Source organism: Octodon degus, unplaced genomic scaffold (genome assembly GCF_000260255.1).
Source record: "Octodon degus isolate 3935 unplaced genomic scaffold, OctDeg1.0 scaffold00056, whole genome shotgun sequence".
Taxonomy (NCBI): Eukaryota; Metazoa; Chordata; class Mammalia; order Rodentia; family Octodontidae; genus Octodon; species Octodon degus.
The window spans coordinates 6,260,777-6,287,953 of record NW_004524632.1 but is presented as its reverse complement, the minus strand read 5'-3'; the positions used below and the strand labels follow the sequence as shown (position 1 = coordinate 6,287,953).

At 43.1% G+C, this 27,177-nt stretch overlaps 1 protein-coding gene across 1 annotated transcript in view; it reads right to left on the bottom strand.

Annotated features, from left to right (window-relative positions):
* The window catches only part of Spop (speckle type BTB/POZ protein), an 82,242-nt gene that overhangs the window by 6,349 nt on the left and 48,716 nt on the right, over positions 1-27,177 (bottom strand). The window contains exons 2-8 of the mRNA XM_023718103.1: positions 16,715-16,858; positions 16,050-16,171; positions 13,716-13,867; positions 13,475-13,602; positions 3,918-4,095; positions 754-809; positions 185-307 (exon numbers count right to left, since the gene is read on the bottom strand). Coding sequence (XP_023573871.1) covers positions 185-307; positions 754-809; positions 3,918-4,095; positions 13,475-13,602; positions 13,716-13,867; positions 16,050-16,171; positions 16,715-16,792 — 837 coding nt within the window. The 5' untranslated portion in view covers positions 16,793-16,858. The remainder of the gene's footprint in view (positions 1-184; positions 308-753; positions 810-3,917; positions 4,096-13,474; positions 13,603-13,715; positions 13,868-16,049; positions 16,172-16,714; positions 16,859-27,177) is intronic.

The window sequence follows — 27,177 nt, the reverse complement described above, 5'->3', positions numbered from 1 at the left end:
AAATGTAAAAAAAAAAAAAAATTAAAAAAAAAAATAACTATTGGAACAATGAGCCTACGGATTGTCCTGGTTGAACTAGGATACACAGTCCTTTACCCAAAATGCAACACAGAGGCCCTTTCCCAAAATTTAAGAGGTCACAATAGCTCCTGGTCCTACAATTATTTCCCTATCCTTACTTCACCTTGTCAGCAGCTGCCAGCAAGTCATCCGCCATTTTGTCGAGGTTTGGCGCCTTCCCCGTGTAAATGAAGCACATCATTTCCTTAAAAACTTCAGGCTCCACATCATTGATTTCAACTCGATTCTATGCCAGAAAAACTGAAACTGAGAAATATTGCAACAGAACAAAATTCCTAAACTATGGTCTTCATTTTAAGCTCCAAGCAAGAAGAGAAGCTTGTATCATTTAACACCTAACATGAACAGAAAATGTCTCCTCAGCCCTGTTTGGCTATTACAGCCTTTTCTCATCCTACAGACCGCCTTTGCCTTTTCAAATAGAAACAAATGGCTGATGCTCTCACCCAGGACTGTCTGCATGATCTGCCTGGAAATTAAGCGAATCTGCTTTACCTGAAATATTAACAGAACACCTTTCCCTGCTCTTAGAAGGTGTCTGTCAAGGGAATTTTACTGTTTTAATAGCACAGTTAAAAAAAATCATTAGGAAAATAAATCCACGGCTAGACTGGGAAATCATCTGACTCTAACCACGTGGCCAAACAGAAACATCTCCAGCCTCGTACATACCTTTTTGCTCTCCTCCATTTCATGTTCAAACATGGCACTAAAAACTGGAGAACGAGCTACAAAACAAAAAGGGAAATAAGGAGGTGAGGTTCTCTCACTCTGGGAATCGCTTGGGTCTCCCCAGTTACCACCAAAAGATCATCTCCTTCTTGATCTACTGCTAACGGAGAGGGCCTTAGCCTCAGATTACACCAGCATTATCAAATTCCTTTCTTCATATATCTCACCAATGGGAAAAAATTATAATAAAGAAAAAAAAAATCCCCTGGCCTTCTGTGCTGGCCCTGCCCCCGGGGCACGCTGAGCTGGGCACAAAGACTGGGCATGGGGGCTGCGCCTATAATCCTAGAGCTTGGGAGGCTGTCAATAGGAGGATCACTATGAGTCCGAACTACGCAGTGAGACCCTGTACACCCTGTACATCCTGCGCAAAAAAGAAAAAGAAAAGAAAATAGAACACTACTTTCAAAAATATTTATCAGCTGTACTCCAACCATTCATGTTTTAAGGATGGAGTAGAGCTAATGGTTGGATTATCACCCAACACAGATACCTTTATAAGCTACATTTTCTGCACAGATCTGGGGGCTCAAATGGAACGGTCCTCGTGGTCTAAGCAAAGTGTCCTGGTATTTGGAGTTTGGGCTGGAAGAGTACTGTGTTTTCTCCACTGCTAGGGACCACACAGCAAAAAGTCCCAGATGTGAGTTTGCTGGCAGGTAGTGACCAGATCAAGCTGTACATTTTTTTTAAAAAAATCTTTCATTTATTTGGTACAGGGTCTCACTACACAGCTCAGACTCATAGTGATCCTCCTGTCCCAGCCTCCCCAGCACTGTGGTTACAGGTGTGCTACTATGCTTGGTTTTGGTGGCTGGCTCAGCACCCGGGGCCTGCATGGCGTGTGGTACCAGGGATTGAACCCGGGTCCTTGCACTTGCCAGGCAGGTGCTTAGATCTCTGAGCCATCTCCCCAGCCCAAGTTGTACATTCTTAATAGAGATGATGTCACCCTAGAGGATAAAAAGCCTTAAACAGGACAATGGTTTGTGACTCTGCAAAGCTCATCCTACCTGATAGTCATCTTTCTTACTATTTCATTTTTCTCACTAGGGATAATTTAAATTTAGTTTTTCTCCCTAGTAATGGGAATACTGAAAAAAATGGTTGAGGTCTGGTCTTCTAACCCAGGCACATTCTAGTCTAATGACCACCATGAGAAATAAGTAAACTTCATTTCAAACACAAAAAGTAATAAAATGGCTAAGAACACAAATTTGTTCACGCTGTTGAATAAATTAGGGGTCTGGGTCAAGGCTGAGACTACCAACCTAAGACTAGAAGAACAGATGGACCATGTAGGAGGGCTACGTGTGGCAGGGAACTGGAACTTCTGGCCTATAGTTTATGTCAGAAAGAACTAATTTTAGCCCTGCCATTTTCTGAACACATTCTTGGACAAATCACTGAACGCTCCAAACATTAGTATTTTAATCTATACCAAAAGGATATTAATTCTCATGGTTCTTAGGAGAGCTACAGACTAAGGCACTAAACACATGCTACCCATTTGAAGACTGAATACTTCTTAATGAATGGGGAAGGGTCCAAAGCAGGAGCAATGGCTCAGAGGGCCCTTGGTAGGTTGACAGCAGCTCATGTGACAGGAATAAATAAAATAACCTGGTGACAACACAGGTGCTCACTCGTGTTTGAAGGGATGGATGAAAGAGGCAGGCCACACATTAGAAGTAGCCAGAGAAGTAGGAGAAGACTAGAGAGAAGTCACGTAATACATGAACTAAAGGTTCTCTCAGATTTAAGGACTAGCAAGTCATGTGTGTGACTCTGGAAAGCTGCTTTTGTGGCATGGAGGTGAACTGAGGATAAGGGGGAGGAGAGAAGTACAGAGTGAAAGTGCTAGCTCAAGAAATTTCGCTCTGGAAAGAAAGCGTGAGCGCATGGCAGAGGAGCTGCTAGAGTAGGGCTTCTGGGAAAGCAGGATGGGATGTGAGAAGAACAGAAGCAGAGACACTGCCTGGTGTACAAGGAAAAACTCCTCCACTACGAATTCAGTGCGGCAAGAGGCAAGAGGCAGGGCCTCGAAGCTGTCCTGGAGGAAGCAGGCAAGGGGGAGGAGAGGCTGGAGGGCAGCGGCTGAAACATGAATCTGCTGTAGAGAAAAAGAAAGGGCACTGCCTCTGTCTGTGGAATGAAGCCCTGCAGTGCTGAGGCCTCGCTGGGCACGCAGACACGAACTGAAGAGGGTACGGCTTCCTCAGCACCTACACTGGCATCGAGCTGAGACAGGGAACAGGAAGGTGGCAGATGAGCCACGCTGTGCTCTGCCAGGCGTGTACTTTAGAAGAATGACGCTGAGGGTCTTGACAGGAAGCAGGCCTGCGTCGCAGGGTCTGCCATCTGCTCCCCTTCCCTAAGAGCGCAAATCAGTCCACGCTCGTCAATTCCTCCGCTGCACCAGTCTTTCCGTCTCTACAGACTGAGCCCTGAACCTCTGTGTCAGTGGCAACCGTCTTGTTCTTCTGCGTCTCTGACACAGAGAGGGCTAAGCTTCCAGAGGCCCGAGCCTTGGCTGGATGGCAGTCAGCCCCAAGCCTCAGACCTGCTCCCTCTGTTCAAAGCCCCTGGTCACAGGTGCTCTGGCATCTGCTCTCTAGGTATGCGGGCTCTTAGAACCACTGGGCTTAAGAGAAGAGTAACAGGGCCCGGGAGATAGCCCAGCAGTCTAAGCATGTGCCTGGCAAGTGCAGAGACCTGGGTTTGGTCCCCGGTACCTCATGCCATGCTGGGCCCAGAACCCCAGGTGCACTGTGCCAGCCACTGAAATAGGGCACGGTGGCACACCCCTGTAATCCCAGCGTTGGGGAGGCTGGGACAGGAGGATCACTATGAATCTGAGCTGTGTAGTGAGACCCTGTACCAAATACGTAAATTAAAAAAGAGAGAAGAAAAACAGAACTGCATTCTTATGAAAAACAGCCCTAATGTCGTCATAATGTAAAGGCACATTTAATTTCAGGGTTGGGTGTATGTGTGCGCGTGCCTGAGGTAAAAAACCTGAAGTTGCACAAAAGGTAACTACGCAGCCTCTGGTTTTTCTTGTCTCACTAAAATTATACAGTGACCCATGAAGGAACACCTACCTGCTAAGATCGCTTTGTGAGCCTGAAACTCCTGGCCAGCGACACACAAGCAGCAGTCTGTGAATCGGGAATTCTCCCACAGCCCTCCGAGCTCATCTGCCAAACGGCACTCGGGAACCTTCACCATGTTCATGGTGTTCTGGCCAGAAATGTTGACGGAATCTTGTACCACACTCACCTATGAAGGAGGGAAATAACCCAAAGCTGTGATAGCAGGAATTCTCCTCCCAGCAGGTGAAAGCTGACTTTTGCCTCAACACCACGGAACACTCAGATACATGTTCTCCTGAGACCGCCTCCCTCACGTACGCGTCATCCTTTGAAGCAAGTAATTCCCTATTTATCACAGCTACGCTTACTTTCCGCCTTTTCAGGACAATGGCAAGAATGCCCCACAGATCTTTCTCCAGTTTCTATTAAGTTCCACATCCCCTGCACCACAAACCTGGCAAAACCACCAGGGGGAATTCGACAGAAACAAATGCTAGGCTTCAAGTATTTATCTTATTCTACCTCAGACAGAAAGCTAAATGCAAAGAACCCTTATAAAAACACCACTAACAACTTTGGCCAAAAAGCACTTCACTTATTTCAGTTGGATGTGGAAGTGCACTGAAGTACAGCTTGTCGTGCCTGGTAAAATAACTGCACTCCCTGAAAAATGTTAGTTTCATGAACACGATGACATCACTGACCCACAACCAGTGAGGCTTGGCCTTGGAAGATCTTTCTAGGAGTGACAGCAGAGTGGGGATGTGACTTTTTTTTTTTTTTTTTTTGCGGTACCGAGGATTGAACTCAGGATCTTGTACTTGCCAGGCTTATTCTACTGCACTATCTCCCTGGCCCAATGTGACTATTTTATAACACATGTAAGTCATCTGTGACAATGACCCACAAGATAGCTGGCCACAGCTATATGTGCCCTCAGAGCTTTAGCACAGAATGGAGATGCTATGGTAGTGCAGGGATCCAATTCCCTCTGTAGCTTCTGCAGCAGCAGCAGCAGCTGAGTTGACTGTTTAGTCTAGAGAGAAAGCAGGCTCACTTTTAGGTGGGTCAGTGAAATTCAGCTAAATTTGAGTTCCAAGTACAAGAATATATTTAAAAATCACATAATTGTTGGGCATAGTGGCACACCCCTGTAATCCCAGCACTCAGGAGGCCGAGGCAGGAGGATCACTGAGGCAGGAGGATCACTGCAAGTTTGAGACCAGCTCGGGCTACAAAGTGAACTCAAGGCCATGCTGAACTGTACAGTCCCTATCTCAAAAAGATACCCTCGGGGCCCAGTGAGATAGCTCAGCAGACTAAGCACCTGCTAAGGTAAGCCTAGGCAAGCTCAGGGACTGTGGTTTGACCCTTGGTACCACATGCCACACCAGCCCCACCCCCAGGACAGGCTGAGCTGGCCACAGAGTCTGGGCATAGTGGTGCACGCCTGTCATCCCAGTGCTGGGGAGGCCAAAAACAGGAGGATCACTATGAGTCTGAGCTGTGTAGTGAGCCCCTATATCAAATACATTAAAAAAAGACATCCCTCCCAAAAAAAATCACATAATACTATAAGCTAAGTATCAATTACTGAATGAAAGGCAAGATCCTGCAAAGTGGATGCCTCCTTAATAGTTACTGACCTGCTTCATCTCCTCTATAACATCAGGTTAGGAAGCTTTAATCCACACAGAGCTCACAAACCTTGACAATGAGCTCCCTACACTCGCTATTCTTGAGAGTCAGACAAAAAGGAAGCTTAGAAAGAACCTTAATAACCCAGATTTCTTTTAACCTTTAAGAGGCAAGTCACCCCCCGCAGCCATAGTCATGAACCTAGAGGCGCCGTAACGCCCCATCCAAATGCCCTACAGTCCTTCCATGTAAGAGTAAGATATTTACAATCAGGTCAAGAAACTTATTCACTTGTTTAAAACTAGCTGTTATGGTCTTTAGCTACAAAGCAGCTAAGTTAATCAATTATGAATGTGCCCGGCATTAGTAGCACATTTATCAGAGACAGATTACAACATTATTTTAATAGCCCAGAATCTAGCCCAAATCACCCCACAGAGATTCTCTTGTCCTCCGTAAGATTTCTAATTTGATTTAACCATATTCTCACATTAATACCTTCACTTCTTTTGATATAATATTAACACCAAAAGTAGGAATGTCTGTTACTAGTTACAGCTCTAAAACACTGATCAAAAAGGAGTAGAGGAAGGAAAAGAAAAAGATCAATTAGATCCAACTTCCTCTAGGAAAACGCAGGAATCTCTGGAGAAGGCCAATGAAGGAAACGGAGAATGCTTTTGGCACTGTGTTTCTAGCTTGAATTAAGCCAGGCTGACAGGAGCCCAAAGTCATTAACACTTGATGGCAATTTAGTAGACTGGGTAAAATGAATTGGCAAAAGCTGGGCTGAGTTTCACATGAGCTGTGGCTAGTGGTGGGCCTTCTGCTGGCGAGGTACATGCCTGGTAATGAGTGGGGCCCAAAGACTGTGACACCTCTCGGGGGGGACATTTCTCTCTCTGGACACAGACAGGAACACAGCAGGCAGGAGAATGTACCTTTCCTGCCTGAGCCAGGCTTGTTCTGCAGATATATAGATGCCTGCAGTCTCCAGAGCCCTCAGTGTCTGGCACCTCTTACCAACATTAAATACGCTTAATTAAAAATAAATTTTAAATGGCATTCACAAATGAGTCTTCAGAGCCCAAACTTTTAGCTCAGAAAAGAATTGTTTTCCTCTGCAAATGATGCTGCTAAAATGAGACCATTTTGAGAAAAACTAAAGATTTTTTTTATGCCTATAAAGTTGACTATGGAGACTCATTCAGAATTGCAGCTGTGAAGATGACGTGACTGTGACATTTATGTCATCTTATAAATGAATGCATGAAAATGTTTCAGGAAGGCTGTATAATCCCCTAAATTTCAAGTTGTAAAAGGGTCTCACTTTTAAAGTCAATTTCTTAAGAAAAAAATTTCATAAAAGACTAAAGATTGTGCCAACTCTTGTACATCTCATCTACACATAAAGTCAAAGTAAAACTCATGGAAATATATTTTTTAACTTTAATACAGTTAAAAGAATCAAGCCACACATGGTGGTGCACGAGGCAGGAAAATCATAAATTTGAGGCCAGCTCAGGGAACTTAGGGAGAGCTTGTCTCAAAAGGGGACATGGAGATGGGAGATGGGAGTGGAGGGGTGGAGATGTAGCCAGCGGCGGAGCGTTGTGTGCACACCTGGGTTCAATTCCCAGGGCTAGGGAGGAAAAAAAAAAAAAAAAATCAAGAAAACACACAGATACTATGAATTGTTTATAACAGCGAAATTATTTCTCAACCTAAATGTCAATCAATAAGAAAATAAGTGTATATTCACATCACAGACTGTTATACTGCACTAAAAATGAGTAATTGTTTTCACAATGTAAATCAATTTTAGGAACATTAACTGGCACAATTTTTATAAAGCTCAAAACCAAATCTAAATGTATTACTCAGGGCTGGTGAGATGGCTCAGTGGTCTAAAGCACCTACTTGGAACAAGCTTAGCAAAGCACAGGGACCGCGGTTCAATCCCCCAGCACCACATGCCAGCCAGCCCCGCCCCCTGGTGGGCTGAGCTGGCCACACACACACACACACACACACACAAATAAAATTAAAAATAAATAAATGTATTACTCAGATATATGAATAAACAAAGAGAAGATAGTATAAAATTCAAAATAGTTATTTTTCATTGTCTAAGTAGAAAGTCTTAGGGACAAGGGAAAAAATTATATTGGTTAGCTACAAATTATTGGTGATCATGTTAGCTGGTAGGTTTGCCACATTAGCACGGTTTATAAGCTCCAACGATGTTATGTATTAAATCAATTTTTTCCCCAGTATTGGAAACTGGACCCAGGGCTTTGTCACTGAACTAATCCCTTGATCCCTTTTTTAAAAATTTAAAATTTTGTAAGCCAGACATGGTGGCTCACACCTGTAATCCTAGCACTTCGAAGGCTGAGGCAGGAGGACTGCTGTGAGTTCAAGAGCAGTCTGAACTACATCGTGAGACCCTGTCTCAAAGGCAACAAGAATTTTTAAAAAAGAATTTTGAGATGGAGTCTTGCTACATTATTGAACTGCCAAGGAACTTGTAATCCTTTTACCTTAGCTTCCCAGAGTGGTGAGATTACTTACATGTTTGGGAAAATCAACATTTTTGAAAGCAAAAAGGAAAACAGAAAAAAATCAAATATTGACACTTTTATACAGTATAAAAACATTTACGAATAAAAAAATGTAATGAGACTCATTTATTGAAATTTTTTTTTCACTTATTTAAAATCTGACAAAAATACATATTCCCAGGGGCCGGGGAGATAACTTTGTAGAATAAGTGCTTGCCTGGCAAGCACAGGGTCCTGAGTTCAACCCCCAGTACCGCAAAATACCAACAACAACCAAAAAACCCAACACATTCCTAGGCTATGAAGGATATTCTGTGTTTCAGAATGGATGTTTTAAAAGAGTAAACATGTGTTTGGATATTTCATAATTGGAATTTCCTATCTCATAAGGCATTTCCTGTTTCATCTTTAACTGTAACATCACAAAGAGGCACTGGAATCTTCTACCTGTCAAAAGCATAGTGAAGGAGGAATACAGACATCTTTATTGCTGACCACTATTTGTTTGAATATAAATGAGACAGTTCAATAGGACCCAAAATTTTCATAAAGATTTTGTGTGGTCCAAATTACTAAACAGAAAATTAAAAGTGTAAGTGGAACTTGCTTTCATGTCTTCTTCTTTCATTACCAGAATGAACACTCTGCCAAGATACTGGGGACAGCCCTGCTTCCTTGGGTGAGGGGCGTGCAGCAGGCTACAGATGGGGAGAAGGCTGCGATGGCCATATTAATTTGCTGCACAATGGTAGGAAAAATTACCTAACCTTCTGAGGCACTGCATCTCTCCCTGTAACATGAAATGAAAAAAATAGCCAACAAAGCTCAAATGATTGTGGTAGGGGACAACTCAAGAAATGCTCTGAAAATGCTCCATGTAAGTGCACTGGACAAAAATCAACTTTCAAGAATTGCCATGGTAGTGGGTGTGGTAGTACACACCTGCGATTCCAGCACTCAGGAGGCTGAGGCAGGAGGACTATTACAAGTTCAAGACCAGCCCAGGCTACAAAGTGAGCTCAAGGCCAGTCTAAACTAAAGATACCCTGTCTCAAAAACATAAACACAGGGCTGGTGAGATGGCTCAGTGGTCTAAAGCACCTACTTAGAACAAGCTAAGCTAAGCAAAACACAGGGACCGCGGTTCAATCCCCAGCACCACATGCCAGCCAGGCCCACCCCCTGGTGGGCTGAGCTGGCCACACACACACTAAATAAACAAATAAATAAATATTAAGAAAAAAAAACCATAAACACTAGGGCTAGGGAGAGAGCTTAGTAGAATAAGTGCTTGCCTGGCAAGTGCAGGGTCCTGAGTTCAATCCCCAATACCACAAAAATAAATAAATAAATAACAAAAAGACAAACACCAAAACCAAAGAATTGCCATTTTCTTTTCTTTTTTGTATTTTAGGGAAGGGTCTACAGGGTGTTCAGGGTCTCACTACTAGATGGGACTCGTAGTGAGTCTCCTGTTTACAGCCTCCCAAGAGATGGGATTACAGGCACTCAGTCTTAAACCCTGCACGGCCCAGGGGAGGGGCCAGCACAGCAGGCAGGCCAAGGGGGGGGGGATCAAACCCTTGGCCCCTGTGCCTGCTTGCAGGGGCTTTAATCCGCTGAGCTATTTGGCCAGCCCTGCTACTTTCTTAACAGACAAAACATCAGTGAGAACTGAAAGTGAACCCAGTGTGCTACATTACAAACCAGACCAGGCATTTAGTATTTTCAATGTACAATCTAGCTGTGTTTAATATTCAATAACAACAACACTACTGAAATAAAGCCTAAACATATGATTCTGCCTTTCACTTTGGAATTCCCTCTTGTGGCTTCTAGGAACACCAAAAAGTTCTTGAAACAAGTGAATTTATTGCAGCAGGACAGGACAGAAGTGCATGGGCCGCAGGCTGAGGAGGAGAGCAGAGGGGCATGTGGTACCTGTAGTTTCATGTGCACATTGCCTTCAGAAATGTCTCTCAGGGCTGGCCAAATAGCTCAGTGGATTAAAGCACCTGCAAGCAGGCGCAGGGGCCAGGGGTTCAAGGGGTCAGAGGTTCAATCCCCAGGCCTGCTGTGCCGGCCCCACCCCCAGGGCGCACTGAGATGGCACCTGAGACTGGGCATGGTGCACGCCTGTAATCCCAGCACTTGGGGAGGCTGTAAACAGGAGAATCACTATGAGTTCAATCAAGTAGTGAGATCCTGAACACACTGTAGACCCTTCCCTAAAATTCAGGGGGGAAAAATGCCTTTCAATAATAATAAACCAACAGTACTAAGATGTAAAGATGATTAAACAACTTGTTTACAAATATTCCATTGATAGAAGGGAGAAAAACAGGCCAAAGAGATAGAACTTGCACCAAAAAAGGATGTAACTATGAAAAGTGCTAAGAACTTAGATGAGCTGCAGACATTTTTGAAACCCACACATCCAATACACACCCCACGCAACCGTCTTGCAATGCTGAATGCTACTAAGTCCGTAGAGAGCCTTGGAACAGAAATGAGTCTCACTAGGCACCAGCCCAAGGATGAGAAGCAGCACTCAGCACCTGTGGCCAACTGAGAAGTGAGAGGAACAGATGGCACACCTGGTTCCGTGGTAAGAAACCGATGGCATCAGCAGAACCCAGCAGACGCTTCCCTGTTCAACATCTCCTCGTTTCCAAAGTGTCATCTCACTTCCCTTCTAAGTCAGTAAGGCAAATCTAAAGTTAACCACAGGATTTCTCCTGAGAGAATTTCATATGGGGAAGTGAAGAGCAGGCAGCCGCTCAGCCTCGCACTTCACCAGAGGATCGGATTGGCAAGGGAGGGCAGGCCAACTGCTTCCAAGCCACGATCAGCGGCACTGGGGTGGGGGTGGGGGGTGTCGGGGCGGCTGGAATGGACCAGAGACAGAGGCTGTGGAATCCGACACAGGCTTGGCACACTGTGGCCCAGAAGTGCTGTGGGAAAGGTAACGTGCATGTCCTAAAACACCACATGCTATTTAAGGAAATTTTCTTTGGAAAACAGTTTGAAGATTGGCTTTCATTTCCCAACAAAATTAGACTTTTCCACTATTTTAAAGTTCCTCTTGAAATACAAGTCTCTAAGATAGTGCAGATTAAAACGGATGCTGTTTATGTAATACCTGACCTCACACAAAAACAGCTAATTGTTCTTATTTCTTCACTCTGGCAAGGAACGTGACCTGTGACTGGGGCTTACACTGTACTCACATTCATCACACACGAAACCACTGCCATGTTTCACCTATTTATATAGATCCTATCATGCTAGTATTTCCGTCTTTTACTTAGCAATTAAATGGAGAGGGAACAGCTATCATGTTAATAACTATGCTCTATGGCTATGAGCGGCCTTCGGTGACCTGTGAAAATAGTTCGCTACTCTCTCCACCAAGAAAACCCCACAAAATCATGCAAATCAAGAGGCTCAAATCTTTGCGTTCACTTTAAGAACACACGTGAAACTGCCCAGGCCATCAAGGGTGTGCATATCCGAAAGGCCACCACGTATCTCAAGGATGTCACATTAAAGAAGCAATGTGTGCCATTCTGGCGTTACAATGGTGGAGTTGGTAGGCATGCCCAGGCCAAACAGTGGGGCTGGACACAGGGTCGGTGGCCCAAAAAGAGAGCTGAATTTTTGCTGCACAAGCTTAAAAATGCAGAGAGTAATGCTGAACTTAGGAGTTTAGATGTGGATTCTCTGGTTATTGAACACATCCAGGTGAACAAGATGTGCCGCCATACTTATAGAGCTCATGGCCGGATTAATCCATCCATGAGCTCCCCCTGCCATACTGAGATGATCCTCACTGAAAAGGAATGAATTGTTCCCAAACCAGAGGAGGAAGTTGCACAGAAAAAAAAGGTATCCCAAAAGAAACTGAAGAAACAAAAACTTATGGCACGGGAATAAATTAAGCATAAAATAAATGCAAATAAAATTTTTAAATAACAACTACGCTTTATGTATTCAGTGTGACATTTTAACAAACCATACCTGCACATTTTATAATCATCAGTAACTACTTATTCTGCTCAAATACAGAAGTCTGCCACTGCTGGTCAGGCTTCTTCTGCAAAGTCCTATGGGACATCCTCCTGAAACCCAGTGGTGATCCGCCTTTTGAACTGCCATTAGCTCACAGTATGAGCCTATTATCTGACAGACAGGCTGGCACTCAGGGAACTCGCCTGCACCCTCCCCCGGGAAGATGGGAGCTCGGCCTTGACACGTGGCGCCACGCAGGAAGTGTCTCCCTGACCATCTGATGCACAGGACACTGACATGGATGGCAGGTTTTATTCCTTTATCATAATGTGCTGTTAGATGTCTATACATGTAGAAAAACAGCAGGAAACTCCTAATTAGTATGTATAGTACTCACTAAAGAACCCACTTTCGAATTCACTGTTTCAGAATTCAGTCTCTCCTGTAAACCTGGAAGGGCTTGAGGCTCTGGGTGACAGGGGAATAGTCCTTCCTGACTGCAGCTAACTCCTGGCTAGCTCTGAGTTAGCAAGCTTTAGCTGTCACCCCAGAGAGAGTGTTTCCCACTTTCCTGTTTCATGGCAATTCCAGCAAGACACACCATGGGAACACAACTGCTGATGGGGGCCACAAAAATCCAAAGAGCAGAAAGGGAAAGAAACCCACTGCCAAAAGAGACCCACTGCCAAAGAGATGAGCAACCCACTTGTGTCCCCCTTCCGTCCCTCTTTCAGAAAAAGCTTTCTTTCTTCCAATAAATATATTCTGTTCTTACAAAAGAAAACACAGAAAAGCTTCCCACTAATGGGGGACAGGAAGCTGGAACGGACACATTCAGTTGCTGGTCATTTTCTTGAACCTGAAGTGACAGCCCTTTCAAATGCTATTTGAAAAAGCCTGCAGAGAAAAAGCAAAAATCCCAAGTTAAGCTACTCTAAACTGACACACACTAAGATGGCATACAATCTTTTTTTTAAAATGTATTTGGTTGTTGTAGGGTCTCACTAGGCAGCTTGGACTTGTGGTGATCCTCCTGCTTTCAGCTTCCCCATCGCTAAGATTATAGGTGTGTGCCACTACACCTGGACTCTGGCTAAGCTTGCCTAAGCGGGCGCTTTAGTCCGCTGAACTATCATGTCGGCCCCAACAATCTTTGTTTTGATGAACAGCAACAAGTGAAAAGGTGAGCTGCCCCAAACCCTGAGATGATGAGGCAGTTCACTCAGTCACAGAAATAATGTCTGTAGAGCAGCAGCTTCTTCTAGGCCCACACCCCATACACCACACAAGCAAGCCTACTGAAGTCCATCCACTGTGGGCATGGCCAGTCTCACAGCAGGGAAGAGGACTCACCTCGCAGAAGAGGGTAAGTTTGTCATCAGGGAGAAGCCCGTTGGCCTCATCCAAAAGAAAATCTCTACGGATGAATTTTTTGAATCCCCAGTCTTTGCCTTGCACAAATCTATAAGCTCGTTGACTCTCTGGGATGAAAAAAAAGTCATATTTAGGGTTACTTAAAAACCTGTTCGAATCTACAACCTGTCCAGTATGAAGTTGCTAGATGTGAAAATAGTCAACCAAAAGAGACATTTACCCATAGCTTTGGTTTCCTCTCCCTTGGCATTCAAAATGGAGAATTTGAATTTTGCCCGAACTTCACTCTTTGGACAGCTGACCAGTAACAGATAAAGGGACAGGTAATCTTTGCTCTCTTCATCGAGCCCCTTTGGGTTTACTCGTAAACACCTGCCCAAAACAGATCGGAAAAAAGGGTTAAAAATACTCCTACACATAGGTGAAGTTACAGCATAGACCTAACATTGAAATTAAGAGAAGTTAAAAGGGCCCAGCCCCCAAACTGGGAGATTATGGCTCAGCAAAATTACTTGGGAATCACTTTTCTAGAATGATCTAGATCACCTTTTAAAAAGTAAACAACAAAATAAAGGAGCATTCTAGAATCAACAAAACACTCCCTTCTTTCTCATAAACTCCCAATTCACCCTTTTTCTTCCTCAGATCCTTTAAAACTCAGCATGTCTTATACAACCTTCAATCCCAGAAAAGGAAACCCTTACTTTTGTTGGGACTATGATGAAACCATAAATAAAAAGGTTAATGAAGCTTTAATATCAATGTTGAGACAAAAAAATTAACAAATGTTAATAATATATATTTTTACATCTTATTTATTTTTTGGTGGTACTGGGAATCACACTCAGGCCCTTGCACTTGCCAGGCAGGCGCTGTGCTGCTGAGCTTTCTCCCTGACCTATACACATTTTATCAATCTGACAATGATATTCTAAGGTTTAAATAAAGTAGGCAGCATGGAGGAGACACAGAAAAAAGTAAACTCCTATGACACACTGTAATTTCCAAACAAGGCTTCTAAGTAGAGTTAGAGATGCCAATCTGTTACATGTGAGTCAAAACAAAATTCAGACAGAATTAACAGGTTCAATTTGGTTATGCTGTAAATGTCATTAGCTAAACGCATGTGGTTCAGACACTGCTTCTGCCACTCGGAATGCAGAGGCCATATGCACCCTTGGGCCTTGCCAGTGTTGCGGCGCCCGTCTCAGACAGGCGGCGGCACCCAGCGCCTCTCTGGGGAATGCAGATGCCACACACAGCAAAACACAACATGCTAAAGGTGTGGACTTAAATACAATGCCTAAGAATAAATATTTCTCTCAACACATGGAGGGGTACACTGCTTAACATAGTTAACAAATACTAAATGAATGAATAAACAACCATTCAGCAGGTTATCAGGATCCAAACTAGTGATTCAGAGACCAATGTTCAGGCTGGGGATGTAGTTCAGTAGCAGAGTATTTGCCTCGCACGCATAAGGCCCTGGTTCCAGCCCCAGAACCACAAAACAAAGCAGAGGTCAGAGACATGCAGTCTCTGGTGGGCACTGGAGTAAGCCTGTAGAATGCCTGCTCCTCCTCCTCAAGAAGACAAGGTTCAGATGGGACTGCGCCTCCCACGCCCGGATCGCACTCCCCCAGTGCAGAGATTAGCTCCTGGGACCTAGACCTAAGTCCTCAGGGCATTGGTCTCACATTCCTAGCCACACAACCAGCCCCAGAGCTCATAGTCTTTCGTCAGTGGGTAATGGTGATGGCTCTTGCTAGCACAAGGGAAGCCAGTGCAGAGCCGTGGAGACTGGGCAGCACAAGGAGAGGATGAGGGTCCTTAATCTCACCACTGGCTTGCTGAAAACCCATCCTGCATGCTGTTCAGTGTGTTTACATGGGCAAATAAATCCCCTTTCTACTTAAAAGTAGGCAAACTAAAGGCCAAATTTCTATGTTAAGAGCTAAGTTTCTTGCTTCTCTTGAAAAACCGGAAAATCTTGCAATGGTCAGATATTATTTACAGATAGCTGTGGTGGCCAGAGTTTAGAAGCCCCCAGAAGATACTTGCTAAGTGCCATGTAATCACCATCCATAATATGTACTGGGTATCATTTTTAACACTGTTCTCTTCGCATTTATATTGCCCTTTGAGGCTGAGTTTGCTGATCCATGATACTGAATTAATTAATTTATTTTTTTTAATTATTTATTTATTTGTTTATTTATTTTTGTGTGTGGCCAGCTCAGCCCACCAGGGGCCAGGGCTGGCTGGCATGTGGTGCTGGGGGATTGAACCACGGTCCCTGTGCTTTGCTTGGCTTAGCTTGTTCTAAGTAGGTGCTTTAGACTACTGAGCCATCTCACCAGCCCCAGATACTGAATTAATTTAAAGTTTTAGTGAGCACATATTATATGCCAGGTACCAGGGATACAGTAAAAACAAAACAAAATCCCTGCCTTCAAGGAACTGATATTCTAGTCAGTGTCCCATAAAACCAAGCAAAACCGGCAAAAATTTTTATGGAAAAGTGTTTACAGTTAGAGGTGTTCTTCCTCACCATTTCAATTTATCATTGGCTCCTGATGAAAAGGTTGAACTTTTAATGACTTCGCCCATTTCCTCTCGGCAGAAGCTAAAGTTATTGATGGTCCACATGTAGGAGAATTTCACTACTTTGATCTGTTAACAGAAAACCAGGAAGCGATTATATGGGAAGTGGGCAACATGAAAAAACAGGCTGAGATCTGAAAAGCATTTCCCTCCTCCCTCTCTCTAACTCCCGCACAAAGAGCACTGTTCTGCCAGCATGAAGTTCAGGTTTTTCTTGCCTTTGGTTCCCCATTCACAATTTTAAGAAATTGGTCACACTGACCAACTACTTTTACAGCTTTTTTGGTTTCTGAGAAACACTGATGGAAAGTGAGAAAAATATGGACAGGAAAAAAACAAAACAAAAACAACAAAACATGGGCAGGGTTAGCTAAGCAAATGATGAAATTATACCTAAAATAGCCTGCAACTGATATGTCAATGCCAGTTGAGGGCTGCAAATGTCAAACTTTGCTCCACCAACAGAGGAACCTCAGAACAGGTTTCCATAAAGGGAGCTATTACAGGTTTTCTCAGAGAAAGCAAAAAAACCCAATATAGAAAAGCAATCCTATTTTGTCCACCAAATCCTTCCAAAATCCAAGACTTTACCAGGTGAAGACATGAACTTACCTGTGTGTAGCACCAGCTCTCAGCTACAGGGCCACTCGACATTTCTGCCGGAGGTGGAGGACTTGGAACCCTTGACATCGCCAGTTTGAAAGTTAAACGAAGTTTCCAAAGTCACGGGGCAAAGATTTCTGTTCTTTCTTCACCCTGGCCAGACCCAACAAGCAAGATGTATTAAGAATTTTGGCTTACTACTCTATTACTTACTTGATCGGAATGCTCTACCCTGGTCATACCACCCTACCTTCAGAGAAGTCCACCTCGAGGGCCTCCTACTTACAATCATATCGTCCAATTCCTAATACCGTGTCTCCAAATGGGCCTACCCAACCAAGGGCTGTGGGAAAAGAAGCCCATCACAACCTCACTTGTGGCTCCTTGCCTTAGAACACGAACGCTCCACTACTCCTTAAAATGACCGTGTTACCCTCCGAGCTTTCCTGTCTCGTCCCACGCTTCTGTGCAAACCCAAGAGGCACCTCCCACTCACCAAGCCTTTAGTAGCTGTCCTCATGAAGGTGAACATTTGCACGCCTTTTCGGGGGGAGGGTCCCGCAGGACCAGCATCTCCCCACACCCGCCTTCTCACCACCACTTGGCTTTCCAGATTCTCCCGCTTGCTCTCATTCTATCTTTCTCCACGGTTGCTCCCCAAAGTTTAGTCCTCATTTTCTCAATGCATTCTTCCTATGGCAATTTTATTCACTTTAGTGGGGTCAAATTTCTGCCCCTCAACAAATATTTCTCAAATCTCTGTAACTGTCATCTCTTTCATAAGCTCCAAACAGCTGTTACATATCTCAATGGGGTGTTCCACTAGCAAATCAAATCCAACTCAAAATTCTCTCCTCTAGCGCCTTTCTAAATAAAAGGCCATTTAAAATGGGTGAAGAATTGGGAGAGGAGGGAACAGGGAATGCAGATGAAAGGATTCACAGTGCAGATATGCAGGACGAGCAAGTCAGGACATCTGGTGCCTTGCATGGGCACTGCAGGTGACAACGCCGCACAGTACACTGGGGCTGTGCGCTCCTGTCCGTCACACAGGCGCACATGTGCACGACTATCAGATTACTATGTTAACTGGCTTGGCTGCAGCAATCGTTTCACTACGTATGTGTAAATGAAAACATGTTGTGACCTTCAACATAGACAATCTGAAAAACTGGTGAATTTGGTGATAATTTTTAAGCACCATAAACTCCCAAAAGACAAAGGGATACTTTTATTAATACATAAAAATGATGTATTTGGTTTCTACAAAAATCAGTAAGAAAAAGGTCAACTGTCCTATAAAAAGTATTGCTCACTGAAAAAAAAGAGATAAAATAGCTCTTAAAACATTTTACTTCGGGCCAGCCAAATAGCTCCGTGGACTAAAGCACCTGATTGGGCCGAGCATGGCAGCCGGAGTTCGATCCCCAGTGTGCCATGCTGGTTCCACCCCTGGTGCGCACTGAGCTGGTGATTGAGGCTGGGTGTGGTGGTGCACGCCTGTAATCCCAGCGCTTGGAAGGCTGAAAACAGGAGGATCACTACAAGTCTAGTCTGTGTAGTGAGACCCTATATTAATACATTAAAAAAAATTTTACATCTATCAGATAAACAAACAAAAAATTCAGTCATGAGAAAGTGGGAACTCTCATACACCATAATAAGACAGTAAATCAGTGCATACTTTGTGAACAGGAACCTGCCCATGTCCAGCAGCAAAGCTGAAAATGTGTGAATCCTCAGACTGGGTAACCCCACTCTTCACCATGTGCATAGAGCACGGCTCTCCAGACCGAGCGAAGCAGAATCACTCGACTCACTGCTGGCAACATCCTCGGAGCTTCTGATTTAGAGGTTGGGATGGGCCCAAGAGGCCGCGGTGCTAACAAAACCCCACGCGGTCCTGACCTGCTGGTCCTGAACCACAGGAGGACCACGGCCCTAGAGAAACTGCACCTACGGCACAAAGTACAGATGGGCGTGCGCGATGTGACAACTGTGCCGGCAAAATGATGAAACAAATATATAAATATATATTAGCTGGCGAACGCATAAGTAAATTAGAGTTTTCCATATAATAGAAAACTGGGTTTCAGGATTTAAAATTAATGAACTTCATTACAGCATCATGAACATCAAACATAACACTGAGAAGTTTTGGATGACACATGGTATATTATGATGCACATTTTAAGAATTAATATTATTACAGATATATGGAGGCAGTAGGAAAAAAAAAACACTGACAAGCTGTATAGCAGTTTTATGATTAGAGAAGGGAAGAGAACAGAACTAAGGAAAGAATATAAGACACTTCAATTCATCTCTCATGTTTGTTTTAAAATTAAGATGATACGAGGCAAAATGATAATGCAAATACCTGCTAGCTAGAGATGATAGCTGCCTGAGTAGCTACTACTCTTTGTACTGCGCTCTCTCTTCTCTCTCTCCCTCTATCTACACACACACACACACACACACACACACACACACACGATTATAAGGATATGTTCCAGTCTACCCCACATTACCCAGTTTATATATAATAACCAAGGAAGAATTTTCTTTCCTGAATATTTGGTTTGTTTTCAACTGTGAACAGATAATATAAATCTTATAATTGATCTTGTTGCCCTCTTCACTTGGCTATTAAGAAGCCTTAAGACAAATCTGTTGACTCAGCTCTTAAAACTATAGGCTCATATATTGTTTTATATATTTTACATGATCATAAATTTACTCTGTATCAATTTTATTTTCTTCACTATTCCCTTTGCTATAATTCCCTGAACTGTTATTTTTTTATGTTAAATGTTTTTGTAATCTGCCTCAAATCCTTGGTAGAAAAAGGTATAAATAAGCAACAACAAGGTCGGGGAGATAGCTCAGTAGAATAAGTGCTTGCCTGGCAAGTGCAGGGTCCTGAGTTCAATCCCCAGTACCGCAAAAAAAAAAAAAAAAGTAACAACAGACTCACTCAATACCTCAACTCACAAATATTTGTTTTTGTTTGTTTTTTTGTTTTTTGGCAGAACCGGGGATTGAACTCAGGCCCTTGAGCTTGCCAGGGAAGCGCTTATTCCACTGAGCCATCTCCCCAGCCTCAAATATTTGTTGAATACTTGAACAATAAACATTAATATGGATTAATAAGCTATACTTGTACCTTTAAAGAATAAAACTGCTGATAAATGGACATAAGTGCGACTCCCACTGGTCATGGACGCTGTCCCTCAAGCATTTACAATGAGAACCTCTCCTGTGACCGCAGGTGAGGCTAACAGGCCCCGGGCACAGTGAGCTCGCGCTGGCCACCTCAGCCCTGCAGCAGCATCCGGGGTGCTGTGCCTCGCGCAACTCGTGACTCCACTACAGTAACTAGAAGAGCGGCCGGCGCCTCCACGGCCCCCTCCCAGCAGGCTTACACCTGATAAAAAACATTCTCACAAAAACTGTTTGCCCAGTAACAAGTAAATATACCAGTTTTACAAATCCCAGTTAACAATACTGGCCAGAAGGAAATTTCACAATTCTTACTTTTGGGCAGGGTAGAAATGAAGATGTGAATTTTACACATTAGGGAAGAGCACAAAATTTGGCTCTGGAGGTGTGTGTGTTGGATGGAGGCTCTTCTACACTGAGCCAACACGGAACACTAATTTGAGCTTATTTTTAAATTTTTCTTTTAAACCTTCAAAGTTTAAAAAAGAAAAAAAGAAACCTTCAAAATTTTCTAACGAGGGGGCCGGCCAAATACCTAAGCGGATTAAAGCGCCTGCAAGCAGGCACAGGGGACAGGCTTTCATCCCCGGTCTTGCCGTGCCAGCCCCGCCCCCAGGGTGTGCTGAGACAGCAATTGAGACTGGGCAGGGTGGCGCACGCCTGTAATCCCAGCTCTTGGGAAGCTGTAAACAGAAGGATCACTATGAGTCCAATCTAGCAGTGAGACCCTGAACACCCTGTAGACCCTTCCCTAAAATACAAAAAAAAAAAAAAAATTCTAACCATAAACAGTTTACAAATTTCTAAGTCTCCAGAAAGGTCAAAGTTTTAAAACTAGGTAATTATTTTAACCCCCTAATTGCTGTTACCGAGTCTTGGTCCGTTATTACAACCAAGGGAAGAAAGGAACTATTTTGGTCCTAGCCATTGTTTCCCATCTTTTTTGCTTTTTTTTTTTACAGCATGTCACTATATGGTGGAGGCTGGTCTTGAACTCACTATGTAGCCCAGGGTGGCCTTGAACTCTGGATCATCCTCCTGCATCAGCCTCCTGAGTGCTGGGATGGCAGGTGTGTCTACCACCCCTGGATTTCTGGCTTATTTTATAGCAGTCTCTTAAAAAAAAAAAAATGTACCACCACCCATCTTCCCATTTTTAAAAATGTCCACCCAGTAGAACTGGAGACTCAGACCCACAGGAGGTCTAAGCGCAGCCCTGCAGGGAAGAAACTGATCAGGATAGCACAAACCTAATTCATTTCACTCAGAACAGGCACCATGAGCAAGGTGTTCAGAGGCAAAGGAGCTGGGTGCTCCGTGAGTTCTCTAGCGCTTCATGCCAACTGCTGCAGATGCCCAGCAGAAAAAATGATATTAAAAAAAAGGAGCTGTATTTGAGGGTCAGAGTTTGAGAATCTTTGCAAGAGATAGCTAGAGCCAAAATATATTGTTTATAGTTTCAAACACGCTAAGAAAAGACTGCTCAAGTTCTCTAATGAGAAATTTATTTTTTTCCAGAGCTTACCAAACTTTCTAGAATACTGACAATCTCAAGCTGGACCTATCTACTGTACACCTGATCTATTTTCCTGCTCACTCTCTTAATCCTGACCTGTGACGAAGACCTCTTCTGAGTCACATCGAGAAATGTACTGAAAACATCACTCCCACTGTAACACTGCTGGAATTTCTACAAAGGTAGTGTTGGCTAACTGCTAGCAACACTCTCTAAGGGAATGCTTCCTAGTAGACACTGCCGGGACCATGAACTCATAACCATATTCAACAAGAGATTTACATCAATCAGTAGGATTCCTAACGAGAAGATTAAACTTTGAAGGCAGAGAAGTAAAAGAAAATGTATTAATGCTGTCTCTTCAATGCTAGGAATTGAAGGCCAGTACCAGACCTTCATAAGAAGCTACACTTCCAGCCCTTCTTTATTTTGAGACGAAGTCTCACAGAGTTGCTAGACTGGGCTCAAACTTGTGCTCTTTCTTGCCTTGGTCTCTCAGGCTGCTGGGATTACAGACATGTACCATCACCCCAAGGTACAAATAATGCTCTGAGCTGAATACACACTTCTTGGGGCCACGGAGATAGCTCAGTAGAATAAGTGCTTGCCTGGCAAATACAAGGTCCTGCGTTCAATCAATCCCTGGTACCGCAAAAAAAAAAAAAAAAAAGATATATCACACATATTACTTTTATACCCATAAACACTTCTGCCTCCGGTAGACTTTAAGCTACTTAAACAGAATGTAGAACTAGTCTTTTACCTATCCCCTTACCTAACTTAGCAAAGACTGCCCACACCAAAGGTACTCAGTAAAAATAATGACTAAAACACTTAGCTAATTCAAGTTCAATTCAATTTTAACTAGCTTTTCTAATTTTTGTTGTTGCTGTTATTTCATATATCTGTAAAGCAGCCGTCTGAGCAATGCTAAACAGATCCACTTTGCAATGTAACAAGAACCATTAACTTGATTTTTTGGATAAGTTACAGGCAAAGCCCCAGATCCAGCCTGGCACTTCAAACCTCATCTCTGGTGAAAACGAATTTTTCACCTGGCATTAGGTACATTCTCATTCCACAAGGGGGGTAAGACTGGTTATAATTTCCTTCATTCTAAAAACACACTAATTTGTGTAAAACTCATACAATCAGAATTCTTTCATGACAAGATATAAAAACTTCTTGAACCGTACAATAAGAGGAAATGTTCCAATAGTTTATCCTGTAGTATATACAGCACTAGGCTGGAACATCCTCTTAAGTGCTACACAGACAGCTTTACAGTCATTTTCAGTATTTTATTCATTCCCCATGAGCGTTCCTCCAATATCAATCAACATCATTTAGAGAATTAAAAACTAAAATAAATCAAGTGACAGTCATGTATTTCATGGCTGCATCTATAAGTTATTTTATATCCATTACCTTTAAAATGAAAGGAATAAGACTGTGACAATATTAGGTTGAACTATGAAACTTGTTTTGGGGGCTGGAGAGATGGCTCAGTGGTCTAAAGCACCTACTTGAAACAAGCTTGGTAAAGCACAGGGACCGTGGTTCAATCCCCCAGCACCACATGCCAGCCAGCCCCGCCCCCTGGTGGGCTGAGCTGGCCACACACACACACACACAATAAATAAATGTAATAAATAAAAATAAATAAATATTTAAAAAAAAAAAGAAACTTGTTTTGATAGTTAAATATTGGTAATTTCATGCAGCGCAACATAATACCTACTGTATGCAGCACAGCCGGGAATGTAGCTTATTCCCAGAGAAAGGCTTGTTGGGGACTTTTTAAAGTTCTCTCTAGAGGCCGGGGAGATAGCTCAGTGGAATAAGTAGCGCAAGGGCTTGAGTTCAATCCCTGGTTCCGCCAAAAAATAAAAAACAAAGTTCGAAATAAAGTTCGTTCTCTCTCTGTCTCTCTCTTTCCGTCTCTCTCTGTCTCTGTCTCTGTCTGTCTGTCTGTCTGTCTGTCTGTCTGTCTGTCTGTCTCTCTCTCTCTCTCTCTCTCTCTCTCATTTAAACCCTTGTACAGTTTCCAAGGGAAGAAAAATCCCAGTGTCACATCTATTTTAAACCTGAGAGACACATGCATTTTCTAAAACAGAAGACACCAAAGATCGCTGATTAAAGAAACTGTAAAAGACCTGGGCACAGTCATTTCTGAGAAACCGGTGTGACCTGAGAGGCGCGCCTCGCCTCTTCTGTTAGGGCGCGCTCATCATATACAGCCCAGGAGGTAATTTCTTTCTCATTACTCCAAGGACATTTATTACACAGGTCACGCTGACTTCCTTTGCTGCAAGGTTTGAATGACTTCTGAACATTTGTTATGAGTAAACTTTTTGTAGTTCAATCTAATCTAAGAAAATATTAATTTTTTAAACTTAGAGACATTTCTTAAAAATGAAACTCAGTGCAACAAAGGTAGACTTCAATTGGCAAAGGAAAGATAGGGGTATCTTTTGTCTCATATGAGGTTCATGCTTCATAAAATTTTACAAGTTAAAGACAAGTGTCTGGGGCCGGGGAGATGGCTCAGTAGAATAAGTGCTTGCCTAGTAAGCACAGGGCCTGAGTTCAATCCCTGGTTCCGCAAAAAAAAAAAAAAGCGTCTTTTGCTTTCATTTAAAAAAATTCTTAATCACCATACCTATACAAGATTTAGCAATAGTCAGTGTGGAGAGCAAGAAGAAAAACACCAATTGCTTAACAGAAAATGAGCAAAAGTTAAAACCAAAACCAAATGGTTTACAGAACAGGAAATGCCAGTGATTCTCAAATATATGTAAAGATGTTCAACTCTCATTCATACCAAGATAAATGCAAATTAAACTGCACATTGATTCGCCCACTGAATTGGCAATGATCAAAATGTTTGAAAACACTTGCCCAAAGTAAGGGGAACATTTCGGGTTGGTGTACAAATCAGTACAATTTCTATGAAAGGCAATGTTGTAAGACATGTAAATGCCCTTTGATCCAGGAATTCCACTTCTGACATTTCCCACACTAATATACTTAAAATGGCAATAACAAAAAGGTTTTCACTATGGTATTATTTGTAAAAACACAGAAAACAGGCCGGGAGATAGCTCAGTGGCATAAGCACCTGCCTGGCAGGTGCAAGGTCCTGAGTTCGATTCCTCGTACCATAAAACAAAACAAACAGAAAATGAAAGCAATCTAAAGTCCATAAACAGTGGATTAAACTATGATACAGATATACAATGTAATAATAAGCACTTGTGGGAAGGGGAAAGGAATTTTTAATAGCAAATACACATTTGTTTAAACTATTCAGTGGGACACTGGCTACTTTCATGGAAGGAAAGTAGGTATCCAACAGAGAAGGAGAATTTCTACCAAATTACTTTCTACTATAGTACTTTCTGAATTTGACCTATGGAAATACGTTACCTACTCAAACTGTACATTAAGAACTTTAAAAGGGAATGAGCAGCCTCTACAATTAATTTTTTTCCAAGTGCCAAGGCGGCTCATAAATGAACCCATATGAGACAGAACATGCACTGTGCAGTGGCCTCCACACAGGCAGTTGGGGAGTCGCCTCACTGCCAAGCCTCAGCGTGGGAAGCTCTTTTTATTGCCACAGATCTTCTCATAGACCGCGTTGTCATTTAGGTCTCTTATAAATGTAATATCCTCAGAAAGGTCTCCCCTGCCCGCCCACCTGAAGTGCTGTTGTCCTCATTTCTCGTCTGGTCTTCTCCTCACCCTGCCTTACTCGCTTCTTCATCACCCCTGTCTGAAATGGTTTCTATTTTCTCACTTGTCCGCCGCATTCCCCACTACAAGGTGCCACCTAGAAAGCACAGCATTCCCTGTGCCTCGGGCAGCTGGATGACAGAACTGCGCTGAGCAGTCTCTCTTTCTTTGGGATACAGTTTTCCTTGTGAGTTCTAGCTAATCTGTCAAAAGGTTAGAAGCTGTTGAACAAAAGGAGCCACTGAAATCGAGGTATACTTTCATAACAATAGAACATCTGAAAGAGAAAACTGCTAGTTCATCTCCTATTGCAAGGAATTTCGTTAAGTCCCCAAACTATTTATACTCTTCCTTAATGAAAATAATTGTTTTATTCCCAGAAAATATTGGGACAAAATGGGAAACCTGCAAGGATACAGCAGAGAGTTTTTGAATCCACAGGGCAGCAGCATTATGGCAGCTGCCAGGGACTAAACTGCTAAGCTCTTTAAGTTAAACTCTATACAATTCTAATATATTGAGCAAACTGAGACAGATCCTTTGCATTTACTTTGAATACTGACCTATAATTTTAATGTAGGACACTCAGTTTAATCCCCTTAAAACATTAAATACATATGTATATAGGTAGACACATCTTAAAAAAATGTCTTATAACTAAGTTTTTCTCCAGACCAGACTACGATGTAGGACATGTTCTGGCATAACCAAATATTTCTGTAAGACATGAAGCTGAGTATGGGGTGTGCACCTACAGTGCCAGCTCCCTGGAAGGCCAAGTTAGAGCAGTGCTTGAGCAGAGTGAGAGGCCAGCATGGGCCACTTAGAACCCTATCTTAAAAGAAAAGAAAGTTGAATTGTTCTTGCCACTTTTGTAAAAAGTAAACATTGAAGCAAGTACTGTATTAAGTTTGTAGGTCAGTACTTGGAGATTTTCCAAGTTGGCACATAATTCCTAGGCAGGTATTGTAATGAAAGGATTGTGGGGGCAAGACATGCTGTTGTGCATTAAAGATGCTCTTTGTTCTCTTCCATCTAAGCTGTCACATAAAGCAGAGCTCTCTAGAAACTTGCTGGCTAGTGAGGGTCCTCCAGACAAAGCCAGGCTGCAGACGCACAGGAAGCCGCGCAAAAGCCTCTGAGTCAGACGCAGTAGGGGCAGGGCAGAGCACGGCCACGGACTCCCAAGGCCTGGTGTGTGCCGGCTGTTTACAGCCTTGCTGCCCTTCTTACAGGTTATAAATAACTACAAGCTGTCCCCATCCCCAAGGAGAACCTAGCAGTCAGCTCAAAGGTTAAAGCATGGAATAATTCTCACTTTGATGCAACCTGTCCAGGTAGTGAAAACTTTAAGGAAGGCAGAATAATATATTTTCAATTTAAATTAAAGGCCAGGGAACCATTCCCTCCCCCTAAAAACTATCCACTGTGACAATGCCATAGTTGTACAAAAAAAAAAAGACCTAAGAAGAGTTTTGTTTTTCTTTATAGTTTAGGCACAATGACTAGTGAGCCAAATATATTCACATAATACAAGGAAAAACTCCTGTGTCCTCCTGGACAGAGGATCTGGCAAATCAAGCCATGGCGGCAACAAGCACAGGGTCTGGGTTAACACCATCCGGGGATATGCTGCTGCTGCTGAGACTCATCTGCTTAAGCTTCTCTCCACATCACTTTCAAAATCCACCATTTGGGAGATGTCCAAAATGAACATGAATTCAAATCAAGACACAAACAATTATAAAGAGACTAATTATGGGGCTGGCCAGATAGCTCACCAGACTAAAGCGCCTGCTTAGGCAGAGTGCAGCGGCCAGAGTTCCATCCCTGGCATGCTGTGCTGGCCTGTCCTGGGGGCATGCTGAGACAGTGATTGAGACTGGGTATGGTGGCGCATGCCTGTAATCCTAGCACTTGCCAGGGAAATGGCTCAGTGGAATAAGCGCGTCCCTGGCAAGCGCAAGGGCCTGTGTTCAATCCCCAGTTCTGGAAA